The sequence below is a fragment of the Aythya ferina genome (genome assembly GCF_964211825.1).
Source record: "Aythya ferina genome assembly, chromosome: W".
Lineage (NCBI taxonomy): Eukaryota > Metazoa > Chordata > Aves > Anseriformes > Anatidae > Aythya > Aythya ferina.
The window spans coordinates 4,045,693-4,057,714 of record NC_140313.1 but is presented as its reverse complement, the minus strand read 5'-3'; the positions used below and the strand labels follow the sequence as shown (position 1 = coordinate 4,057,714).

The 12,022-nt window shown below is 46.6% G+C and overlaps 1 protein-coding gene across 2 annotated transcripts in view; it reads right to left on the bottom strand.

Annotated features, from left to right (window-relative positions):
* The window catches only part of LOC311426262 (ubiquitin-associated protein 2-like), a 120,115-nt gene that overhangs the window by 72,354 nt on the left and 35,739 nt on the right, over nucleotides 1–12,022 (bottom strand). For both annotated transcript variants that reach the window (XM_084502494.1, XM_084502495.1), the window contains exons 5-6: nucleotides 2,429–2,582; nucleotides 619–696 (exon numbers count right to left, since the gene is read on the bottom strand). In XM_084502494.1, the coding sequence (XP_084358620.1) occupies nucleotides 619–696; nucleotides 2,429–2,582 (232 nt within the window). The remainder of the gene's footprint in view (nucleotides 1–618; nucleotides 697–2,428; nucleotides 2,583–12,022) is intronic.

Genomic DNA, 12,022 nt, shown 5'->3' with positions numbered 1-12,022 from the left:
CCTTGATTCCGCATCAAGTCCATTGTCAACATCTTTCCCATCTCTTTTACAGGATGCACAATTCTACCTGTGACTCCACAGTGATCTTTCCACACCTCTCCTTATCAACAACTTCATGCCAAAACTTCTCTCACCAAAAAGCTGCTAAGTTAGCTAATGCTCTCTGACTGGGTACTGAAAGCAGAAGACAAACCTAACAACAGGATCTACCCCAAAGAAATGGGGCAAGCACACAACAAATCCCTCCCCGAGAGCTCCACAGATGGAATCTTGTGCTTTCCTGCTGCCAATGTACATCTTGAAGAGCCCAGTGCACTCCAACTTCCAGGCCACCATTATTCGATCTGGGAAAACAGTTCTCGATAGCCAGAGCACACCAGCATACCACACGAAAAATTGCAAAAATAATTGATATAAATCACCTTTAAGCCACTCTAAGACCAAACAATGAGAAGGTCTATAGGGGGTGGCAAGTAACTAAATTAAAAGTGGCTGAAGTGCTTATGGAATCAAAGGATAACCAAATGCTTAAGTTTTTAAGTAAACACATGTGGGGGGGGGGATTCCATTTCAGGAAATGAAATCAGGGCCAGTCCCACACCAATGCCACCATCTCACCTCTCCCACGGCCACGTTTTCCACAATCTGAAGGCCTGTCTCCTTGATTGTTGTCCAATCCATTCTCTTCATCTCTAACTGTGGAGAGAAGACAGCTTAACAGAAATTTTAGAGATTCATACATAAGACAATATAGCCATCTGCTTAAATTGAATCCTTTGAAAAGGAAATATAAGATTTTCAGAGTGGTATGGTCAAGATATCTCAGTCACCCCTCTTCTTTGCAGGCCTAGCCACAAGCAAGTTGCTTACTTGGAATTTGACAATTAGAAAGGAAAACGTCTGTTAAGAGGGAAACATATCAGACACTTATTTTTTGAAGAAGTGCAGCGCTTTGCAGCCTACCCTATTAAATTAGTTATAGTCCCACTTCTCTGAATAGGGAAGAAACGAACTGCCTCATACTTTACTTTCTTGTGAATGTGTTAGTTGGCAACAGTGGAAGAATAAGGGATAACCAAGAACACCAAATCTCCTATCTGTCAGTGTCACATCCCTACACAACAAGAATTTAACTCTCCTCTGTATTTAAATCAGAGGATGATGGTGACAGAAGGCTAGATGTTTGAAAAGCACTACAACTTCTATTTTGTGGGAAACTGCTGAGTAGATATGTAGATATTCTGAAAGATGGCTGGCTCCCTGAAGAAAATTGATGACTGTCCACTTAAAACACTGCTGAGTATTTTGTATTGCACAGTTTGTCCTAATAGCAGCAGCAAAACCATTAACACATGCATAAAAAGGTGGGAAGAAAACACAAGATCTGGTAACCATCTGAAAATCTTTAGTTTCAGTTTAGGAAAGAAACAAACAGCATCTGTTTCTGGCAAAAATCTTGCCTCTCACTTTCATTTTTGATGTTACTCTATTCTACAGAGCTTCTCAATGCTTTCAACGGCACAATATTTTAATATATTCCAATAATTAATTAGAAAAGTTGGCGATTGTTGTAAATATTTTTTCCTGCTTCTAAAGGAAAAGGATTGTTGTTTTTTTTTCATCTCTCTCCATTCTCTGCTCATTTGTCAGTGCTGTTGATGGCTCTTATAGGCAATACATGTAGCTTAGACATTGCTAAGAAAGCTTAGTAGAAAAAGGCTATGTGAATCCAATAGCAATTTAATGTGTTTGAGGACTTGTTAGTGTTAGGTCAGAGGTTGGACTAGGTGATCCTGGAGGTCTCTTCCAACCTGCATGATACTGTGATGCTACCTGCTTTGGAAAATATTAGTCCTCTTTTGCACAAGGTCCTATTGGACCTGTATAAACTGTAGCTTTTTCTTTTTTTTTTTAATGTTTTAGTTCACAAAGCACTTTCTCCGTTGTAGTAACTCACCCGTGGCTGGCTTACGTCAGTAATACATGCTAGAGATCGATAATGATCCCAGTCTTTTCATTCCCCTTATGAGAAGATGAGAACATTTTCAGGTTCTCCCACTCATAAAAGGAGATGGAGTCAAAGCTGGATATTTTTTTCATTAAAAGAAACAAAGTATATCAGCTGTGCAGTGAAATACTTGCTCTCAGTCTTACAAAGACTCAATTATAAAACTTAAATAAAAGACCAGTAAGCACAAGATCAATTAATAAAAAAAAAAAAGGACAGAAACTGAAAAATACAAGCACAGACTATCCCAAAACTAAGTCACGTAGAGAGATCAAGCATACCTGTCATGTAAACAAGTTATAACCACTTAGGCACGGAGCTATACCTCTGACATTTTTATTCCATTACGCATTTGCTCTCAACCAGTTTCACCTGCAAGAAAAGTGCCTGAAGCTTTTAAAAATGAACCCCCGTACGTACACTCTCGGCAACGGCTGCCTCCTCTTCCCCGTCTGTTGGAACTTCCCCGTCCACGACTCACTTCTCTGTCCCCTCGTTTTTCTCTGTTCTCTTTGTTTTCTGAACTTTCTTTTCCAAGGCTTTTCTTCTTTCCCCCTACAGTCTCCCAAGAAGTCTATTTGGATAGAATAGAATTAGATATAAACGTCAAAAAGAAAGAGGCTTCTCTGTATACTACTGCCTCTCACCCCTCCAGGTCATAGGAAAAAACAAGTTTTTGTATAATATCACATCAGTAAATACCTACCAGAAATTACACTGACACAAGTGGAAAACCAGGCTGTATTTTTTAGGAAAAGACAAGAAAGAAACAACTTACAGAACTTGAACTTTCTTATGAAGTGTGAGAACACCAAATATTTCCAGCTATACATTAATTATAAAAATTTTATATATCAATTTTAACTAGTCCAAAGAAGCCTAAATAAAACCACAACATAGAAAAAACAGAGCAACATTTTCCCTTTTAACTACCTCCATAAACCTAACAAGGGAAAACGCACAGAGTGTAGTATAACTGCCTAAAGCAACTAATAAAATAAAACAAATATTCACATTTTAAAGAAAATGTACAGCATCTGTAGCAGGAAGAACGGCCGAAAACACAACACACACTAGTATGGTCAGATCATGCTCTCTATTACCCAAATAGCCTGACTATTTTTATAGCCAATTTAATAGGGGCGGATAGTGTCTCACACAAGATTATTGGTCAAAAGCACTCAGACAAACAACTGCAAGAAAACAACCCCACCTGCAAGAAAACAACCCCCTTGTGATTAGCAGTCATGTAGATCCCGTACTTGAAGCCAGCTGCTGGCAACAATATTTTTCTAAATTCCTCAATTGGGCGATGTGGGAACACTGTCATGGGAACTTCTCATAGTCGTCCAGGTAGCTTGATTTGCTCAGCTGCAGCAAGCCATGGGATCTTTGCTGTTTCAAAAATCCCTCAACAATTCCCCCTTTTTCTTTTTGAGCAAACCAAGCCTGATGTAGCACTTTTACAAGTAACCCTTTAACCACATTTATTACAATACAACACAAAATGATTGCGTGATTAACACCACAACAAATAGAATCCTTAATCCCTCTCTGATTAATCCCAGTAACCATCTAGGCATCGTTCCAAACAAATCAGTGAGCCATTGATTGAAAGGACTGATATCATATTGAATCTTTCTCATGTGCTCTTTCAGGAAAGTAATGGATTTGTGAATTGACTCATTATGATCAGAAAGGTTCATGCAGCACATTCCCTCAAAGTCCTCACACCCATGCCCTTGAGCCAGGAGCAAGAAGTCAATAGCAGCTCGATCCTGTAAGAGCACATGGCGCAGACTATTTTGATCTGGTAACATCTCCTCAAGTATCTCTGTCGTGGCATGGACTTGCTTCTCAGCCCAGCATGCCAATTTTTCTAAGTTATTAAGTGTGGCCGCAGCTGCTGCTCCTGGCACTAAAATTGCCAATGCTGCTCTAGCTGCAACCCCACACAATTCAACATTATCATTGCAATCCAGTGTGAGCAATGCCCGTTTATGTCTGGTGATCTCACGCAACTGTGAAAAGCTAGGAGCAAATATAGTAAGTTTACCTAAGTAACATGGACCTCCGATAGCATTTGCAGGGATACCTTGCCAGTCCCTATCCCCGCAAATCAGAAAAACATCAGGAGGTAAGGCCATATCTGTACAATTGTTCCAAATGCTGTAGTTGTTACCTCTTGTCTCCGCACCATAAGCCCCTAAACCCTGCCTAGCAGTGTCATTGTAACCACAGGTGTTACTTGTATTTCTGTACCTGTATGGCCCTTTCCAAGTTCCTGTAGGAGGATCTCAGTAATTCATTCTTATTTGTGGTAACACATTTGGTGCTGCTATATTTATTGTTTGAAAATGAATACTCGCAGGAGGGTCTTCTTGGTCACTAGTCAACATAAGTGATTCAAGACAAACACCGCCTCGGACAATCGCTCATCAATGTTCTTGATCTCTTTTAACCTCACTAATTGTTCCTTTAAAACCTGATGTGATCGTTCAACCATCACTTGGCCCATGGGAGAATATGGAACACCTGTGATATGCTTTACTCCCCACATTTTCATAAATTTTCTAACCCTTTTGCTGACATACGCTGGACCATCGTCCGTCTTGATCTGCTGTGGCACTCCCATAATGGCCACACACACCATCAGATGTCTACGCACAAGGTGTGCTTTTACTCCCCCCTGTGCCGTTGCCCATATGAATCTTGAAAAAGTATCAATACTCACCAATTTGTCTACTTGTGAATTACCTTCTATTAACTCAATTGAGAACTGGTGACTACGTATATGGATAACACAGTAAGGTGCAGTTCTCCCCTGAATGGCATCTCGCAGCTGCAGAAACAATAACAATCTGTCCCTCTTAGTTTGCCATATCAAGGCATCCTCTATCCGTTTTACCATATTGACAACATACAGAAAGCCTGAGACGAAATTAATTGGCTCATTCATCCAGCACTGACAAGTCCAAACAACTGCAGACAATGCCAATGTTTGTAATGAATCCCCTGTCTACCCCGGAATTATGTATTTCTCCCAACTTCCGTTCTCGTACCACACACACACAGCCTTCCTACTTGCTGCACCTGCATCAGTGTATACAGTGCGACCCACCACTGGTCGGGACGAAAGCCGTGGTACTATCTGCCATTTATATGATCTTATAACTTGCCAGAGAGGCCCCTTTGGAGTTCAGGAATGTACCAATCCCGGGTAATCTAACACAGCTTCTTGTAGTGGTATGGATTGCTGTAAACACCATTCCAAGTGATCCTGGCAGATCTCCTGGTTCCTGCCCGCTGATCTCAATACTTTGAGAGCGACCCTCACGTACTAACTCTGCGATAGCTTCTGCCCGTGTCAGAACACTCATTTTTGGCTGAATCAGTAGGAAAATCCATTCCAGAACTCGAAAATGCTGCCCTATCATTCCACCCTTGCCATCACCTTTGTCACTTATACTACTCCTATTACCCATGCTGTTAGTGTCAGTGGCATCCTCCTGATACTGTTTCTGTCTTTGTCGCCCCTTACTCTCCCCCTTGTCTTTTTGCCACTGACCAAGCACCGCAAATGGATGAGACACATGATTGCTAATTGTGAAGGAGAGTGCTATGTGCTATGTGGCTGCAACCTTAGAAGCTATTTGTGAAAGAGCCTGCCGGTGGTCATTTGTTAGTGTAATCTGCAGCTCTGCACTCCTGCACCGCAATAAAGGTAGTAATATAGCTAAGTCGTCATTAGTAATCCGTACAATGTGCCAACCCCACTGAATATTATCCAGGAACATTTGTACATTTATCAAATTATGTAACACCATAGTTATATCACCTTTCTGGGGACGAATAGTAGAGTCTGACATTTTCCATCCCAAGTATAGCCATGGCTGTTTCTGTTGAACCTTCTCTGGGGCTATCTTCAACCCTGTTGCTTCAAAAGTATCCCGAATAAACTTTAAATCTGAATCCTGGAAGCATTCTGGCCTACCAAACCGAATGTTATCCATACAATGGTAAATAATTATGTCACACCACGCTGCCCGAATTGGTTGTAATGCCCAGGCCACATATAATTGACATAATGTAGGGGAATTCCTCATCCCCTGTAGAAGCACTAGCCATTCATAGCGCTTTGACGGGGCCTGTTTGTTAATGGAGGGTACCATAAAAGCAAATCTCTGACAGTCCTGTGCCACCACATCTGGTTGCCTGGACTGATTGATAAATTTAGCATGTGGTTCCCCAGGGGCCTGTTCTACAGATGCGAATGGAGATGCTTTCTTTTCCCCTGGGAGACTAAGAAGAGCCCTCAGTGCGAGCTGCGCAGCTGTTTGGTGAATAATTGCAGGGAACTGCAGCTGAATCTGGGTATTGAGATAAGGATCCGTTCCCATTAACATCGCTGCAGTAATCCCATAGAGAGGGTCCCCCGGTTGACGCGGTTGACCCACTTCCCCCTGTGGTAACTGCAACCATTCCCTTTCAAACAATAACAATGGGGAAGGAGTTAACATTAAACGCGCCAAGTTTCGACAGTCAAGTGGACACATTGGTTTTGCCTGAAAAATCCATTGAATTATCTGTTGAGCCGCCTGGGATTGTAATCCATAGTCCAAAACCATTTTTCGAGCTTGTTGTAAAAGCTTGCAGTCATGTGGCTGCCACAACCCAGTGCCTTGCACAGGGTCGATAATAATAGGGCAGGCCAAGGATGTAGCACGCCTATGCCCCTCTATGAAAGCATCACATATGATGTCGGAGCACCTGTCCCTCCTTGGTGCCGACGGTGTTGTAGCAACGGATAATGAGGGAGTCGGCTCCGGTGGGGCAGACGAGAGAGGAGGCTCCTCCGAATCCGTAAGTTTTAAGTTCTCAAATTTCACTAGCAGTTCTTGGAACAACTCCTCCAGTGAAGGTCAATTTTCGCAAGCTGCTGCTGCACCTCTCATTGATGAAGCATCCCGAGTGGATTTATTGCTGCCTGGCAGCGGCACAGATGCTGGCAGCACAGCTTTATCAAGATTTTCCGGCACGGGGGGGTGGGGAGGGCAGCCCCCACTCCACATCAGCACTCTGCCCCGATAGTCCCTCAGTTATTTCTGCCGCTGATTCCTTTATTGGAGAGGTCATATCCCTAACTGCGGTGGGTGCAAGAACCAACGATAAAGATCGTGTCAGCCGCATTCCTGAGGTCTCAGGTTTCGTACTCGGCGGTCTGTCAGTCCCAGACGGTACTGAGAAAGCTTGCGCCACCGTCATAGCCAGCTGCCATTTCCACAGACGCCTCCGATCTCCCATAGCAACTGGACTCCGGATGTCCTGCATCTCACCGCAATACGTCACTTTTCCGCGTCTCACCGCAATTCCTCTGTTCCCGCATCTCACCGCGATCTGTATCAGTCAATCAATCTCCGTGTCTCACCGCAATCTCTATCAATCTCCGCATCTCACCGCTATCTCTATCAATCAATCTCCGCGTCTCACCTCAATCTGTATCAACCAATCAATCAATCTCCACGTCTCACCGTGATCTCTATCAATCAATCTCGGTGTCTCACCGCGATCTCTGTATCAATCAATCAATCTCCGTGGCCTACCGCGATCTCTATATTTGGATCTGTGCTCAGAGTCTCTCAGCATCTCTCAGCCTGTTCGTGCGCCATATGTTGCAGGAAGAACGGCCGAAAACATGACAGACACTAGTATGGTCAGATCATGCTCTCTCTTTATTACCCAAATAGCCTAACTTTTATAGCAAACTTAACAGGGGCGGATAGTGTCTCACACAAGATTATTGGTCAAAAGCACTCAGACAAACAACTACAAGAAAACAACCCCCTTGTGATTAGCAGTCATGTAGATCCCGTACTTGAAGTCAACTGCTGGCAACAATATTTTTCTAAATTCCTCAATTGGGCGATGTGGGAACACTGCTATGGGAACTTTTCATAGTTGTCCTGGTAGCTTGGTTTACTCAGCTGCAGCAAGCCATGGGATCTTTGCTGTTTCAAAAATCCCTCAACAAGCATCGAAGAAGAGGCTTTCAGGGTAGGGCATAGCTGCATTACCTGAATGTTCCCTAAGCTTCTAACCTTAGATGCTATCACGCTGGGGAAACTTGGTGTGCTAGCCCTAAGGAACAGTACGGATCATAGAGTGGAGTGGAGACACCATGGCTAAGCTCTGTACCAGGTGGGGACTCTATTGTTCTTGTGCACATCAGGACCGATAAGCTGCACTTTTTGCTACCCTGAGCCAAGGACCTGTCATGTTTTGACAAATGCCGTACTCTAGTGTACTTCTGCTCATTATAATATCATTATAATACCAAAACACACCTCCATCCCAAAAGCGACCCACCTCCAAGGTGCAACCACCCCGCACTGAGCACGTGCTCTGAATTTCTTGGAGCCTATACCATTAAACAGAGACGGGAGAACTTTTCACCAATCATAACTAAGATATGCTTGACTAGAGTCACTCAAGCTCCACCTAAAAGATAGAAAATAATATAAATTGGGGATGTTAGGGGAAGATACCACCGTCAGGGGAGATACCATCCCGAGTGAATACACCGTCCCAAGGACCTCCTGACTCCTGGGATCAGTCGACGGGCTGAGCCTCTCATCCACCCATTGGGATGCCTTTTGGTGAGATTTGAAGACTTGGTTATGACAGAATCACAGAATTGTAGAGGTTGGAAGGGACATCAAGAGATCATCGGGTCAAATCTCCCTCTGCCAAAGCAGGTTTTCCCTAGACCAGATTGCCCAGGTAGGCATCCAGACAGGCCTTAAATATCTCCAGAGAAGGAGACTCCACAACCTCCCTAGGCAGCCTGTTCCAAGTGCTCCATCACCCTCACCGTGAAGAAGGTCTTTCGCATGTTGGTACAGAACTTCCTGTGTTCCATCTTGTGACCATTACGCCTTGTCCTGTCCCCACAAACCACTGAGAAGAGGTTGGCCAAATCCCTCTGTCTCCCACACCTCAGGTATTTATACACATTGATGAGATCCCCTCTCAGTCTTCTTTTCTCCAGGCTGAACAGACCCAGGTCTCTCAGCCTTTCCTCATAAGGAAGATGCTCCAGGCCCCGTATCATCTTTGTGGCCCTCCGCTGGATTCTTTCCAGGAGATCCCTGTCTTTCTTGTACCGGGGAGCCCAGAACTGGACACAGTACCCCAGGTGAGGCCTGCCCAGGGCAGAGTAGAGGGGGAGGATCACCTCCCTTGACCTGCTGGCCACACTCCCTTTTAATGCATGCCAGGATCCCGTTGGCCTTCTTGGCCATGAGGGCACACTGCTGGCTCATGGTCAACCTGTCGTCCACCAGGACCCCCAGGGTCCTTCTCCTCAGAGCTCCTCTCCAGCAGGTCGTCCCCCAGCCTGCACTGATAGATGCGGTTGTTCCTTCCCAGGTGCAGGACTCTACACTTGCTCTTGTTAAGCCTCATTTGGTTTCTTCCATGCCCAGCTTTCCAACCTGTCCAGGTCTCATTGAATGGCAGCACAGCCTTCTGGCGTGTCAGCCACTCCTCCCTGTGTCATCGGCGTACTTGCTGAGGGTGTATGCTATTCCCTCATCAAGGTCGTCAATGAAGATGTTGAACGATACTGGACCCAGCACCAACCCCTGGGGAACACCGCTAGTCATGGGTCTCCAGACAGACTCTGCGCCACGAATCACCACCCTCTGAGCTCAGCCAGTCAGCCAGTTCTCAACCTACCTTCAGTGTCATCACGCAGCACTTACGTGGCAACCAGGTGATCAGGCCCAGTCAGCATGGGTTTATGAAAGGCAGGTCCTGCTTAACGAACCTGATCTCCTTCTGTGACAAAGTGACACGCTTGGTAGATGAGGGAAAGGCTGTGGATGTGGTCTACCAGGGAGAGTGGTCTACCACTCTCTATGGCCTTTCAGGGAGTGTCTGAGCCTGTTCCTGCCATCGGCGGGAGGCAGAGAAACTGCGTGCGTGAGGTGCGAGCAGGTGGATGACCTGGTCCGCATGGTGGCGGAGCTCAAGGAGGAGGTGGAGAGGTTGAGGGCCATCAGGGAGTGTGAGCGAGAGAGAGACTTCTGGAGTAACTCCCTGCAGGGCCTCAAGGGGAGGTACCGAGGTGAGACTCCTCAAATGGGGGTGGACCCCCTGCCCTGTAGCTGTCGGGCAGAGGGAGGGGATCTGGGAGCTGAGGAGGAATGGAAACAGGTCCCTGCTCGACATCGCAGGCGACGCCCTCCCCTTCCGGCCCCGCATTACCAAGTGCCCTTATACAACAGGTTTGAGGCCCTGGAGCTCGACAGACCAGTAGCTGAGGAAGAGGTAGCAAGTGTTCCCAGGAGGATGCCTAGGGCGAGGAGGTCGACTCCACGCCTCAGGACTGCCTCCACCAAGAAAGACAGAAGGGTGATTGTTGTTGGAGACTCGATACTTAGGGGAACAGAGGGCCCTATTTGTCGGCCTGACCCTACCTGTAGGGAAGTCTGCTGTCTCCCTGGGGCCAGGGTCAGGGACGTTGCCAGGAAGCTTCCCAACCTGGTAAGCCCCTCTGACTATTACCCTCTTTTGATAGTCCAGGCGGGCAGTGACAACATCGAAGAGAGAAGCCTCAAGAATATCAAAAGAGACTTTAGGGGACTGGGTCGGTTAGTGGATGGAGCGGGAGTGCAGGTGGTGTTTTCATCCATCCCTACGGTGGCAGGGAGGGGTTCAGAGAGGACACGGAAAGCCCACCTGTTAAACACGTGGCTCCAGGGCTGGTGCCAACGCAGAAATCTTGGGTTTTTTGATCATGGGGCACTTTACTCAGCACCTGGCCTGATGGCCGCAGACGGGTCCCTATCTTTTAGGGGAAAAAGGATCCTGGGCCAGGAGCTGGCAGGGCTCATTGAGAGGGCTTTAAACTAGGTAGGAAGGGGGATGGGGCTGAGGCTAGGATTGTTGGGGCTGAGCCAGGGGGAACGATGGCAAGGCCGGAGGATAAGGCAATGGCCCAGCTGAAGTGCATCTACACCAATGCACGCAGCATGGGTAACAAACAGGAGGAGCTGGAAGCCATCGTGCAGCAGGCAGGCTACGACTTGGTTGCCATCACGGAGACGTGGTGGGACCAGTCTCATGACTGGAGTGCTGCAATGCCTGGCTATAAGCTCTTTAGAAGGGACAGGCAGCACAGAAGGGGTGGTGGTATGGCTCTCTATATTAGAGAATCTTTCGTTGTTGTGGAACTTGAGGCTGGGAATGACAAGGTCGAGTCCCTTTGGGTTAGGATCGGCAGGGACAACAAGGCTAGTGTCCTGGTCGGGGTCTGCTATAGACCGCCGAACCAGGATGAGGAGACGGATGAGGAACTCTACAGGCAACTGACAGAAGTTGCGAAATCGTCAGCTCTTGTACTCGTGGGGGACTTCAACTTCCCTGACATATCCTGGAAGCACAACACAGCCCAGAGAAAGCAGTCTAGGAGGTTTCTGGAGAGCGTGGAAGATAGCTTCCTGATGCAGCTGGTTAGTGAACCTACCAGGGGTGGCACCCCACTAGACCTTCTCTTCACAAACAGAGAAGGACTGGTGGAGGATGTGATTGTCGGGAGCTCTCTTGGGCAGAGTGACCACGAAATGGTGGAGTTCTCTATTCTTGGCGAGGCCAGGAAGGGGACCAGTAAAACCGCTGTATCGGACTTCCGGAGGGCTGACTTTGAGCTGCTCAGGACACTAGTTGGTGGAGTCCCTTGGGAGGCGGTTCTGAAGGGCAGAGGGGTCCAGGAAGTCTGGGCGCTCTTCAAGAGGGAAATCTTAATGGCGCAGGAACGGTCTGTCCCCACGTGGCCAAAGACGAGCTGGCGGGGAAGAAGACCAGCCTGGCTCAACAGAGAATTGTGGCTTGAGCTTAGGAGAAAAAAGAGGGTTTATAAGCTTTGGAAAAGTGGGCAGGCCACTAGGGAGGACTATAAGGATGTAGCGAGGCTGTGCAGGGACAAAATTAGGAAGGCCAAAGCTCATCTGG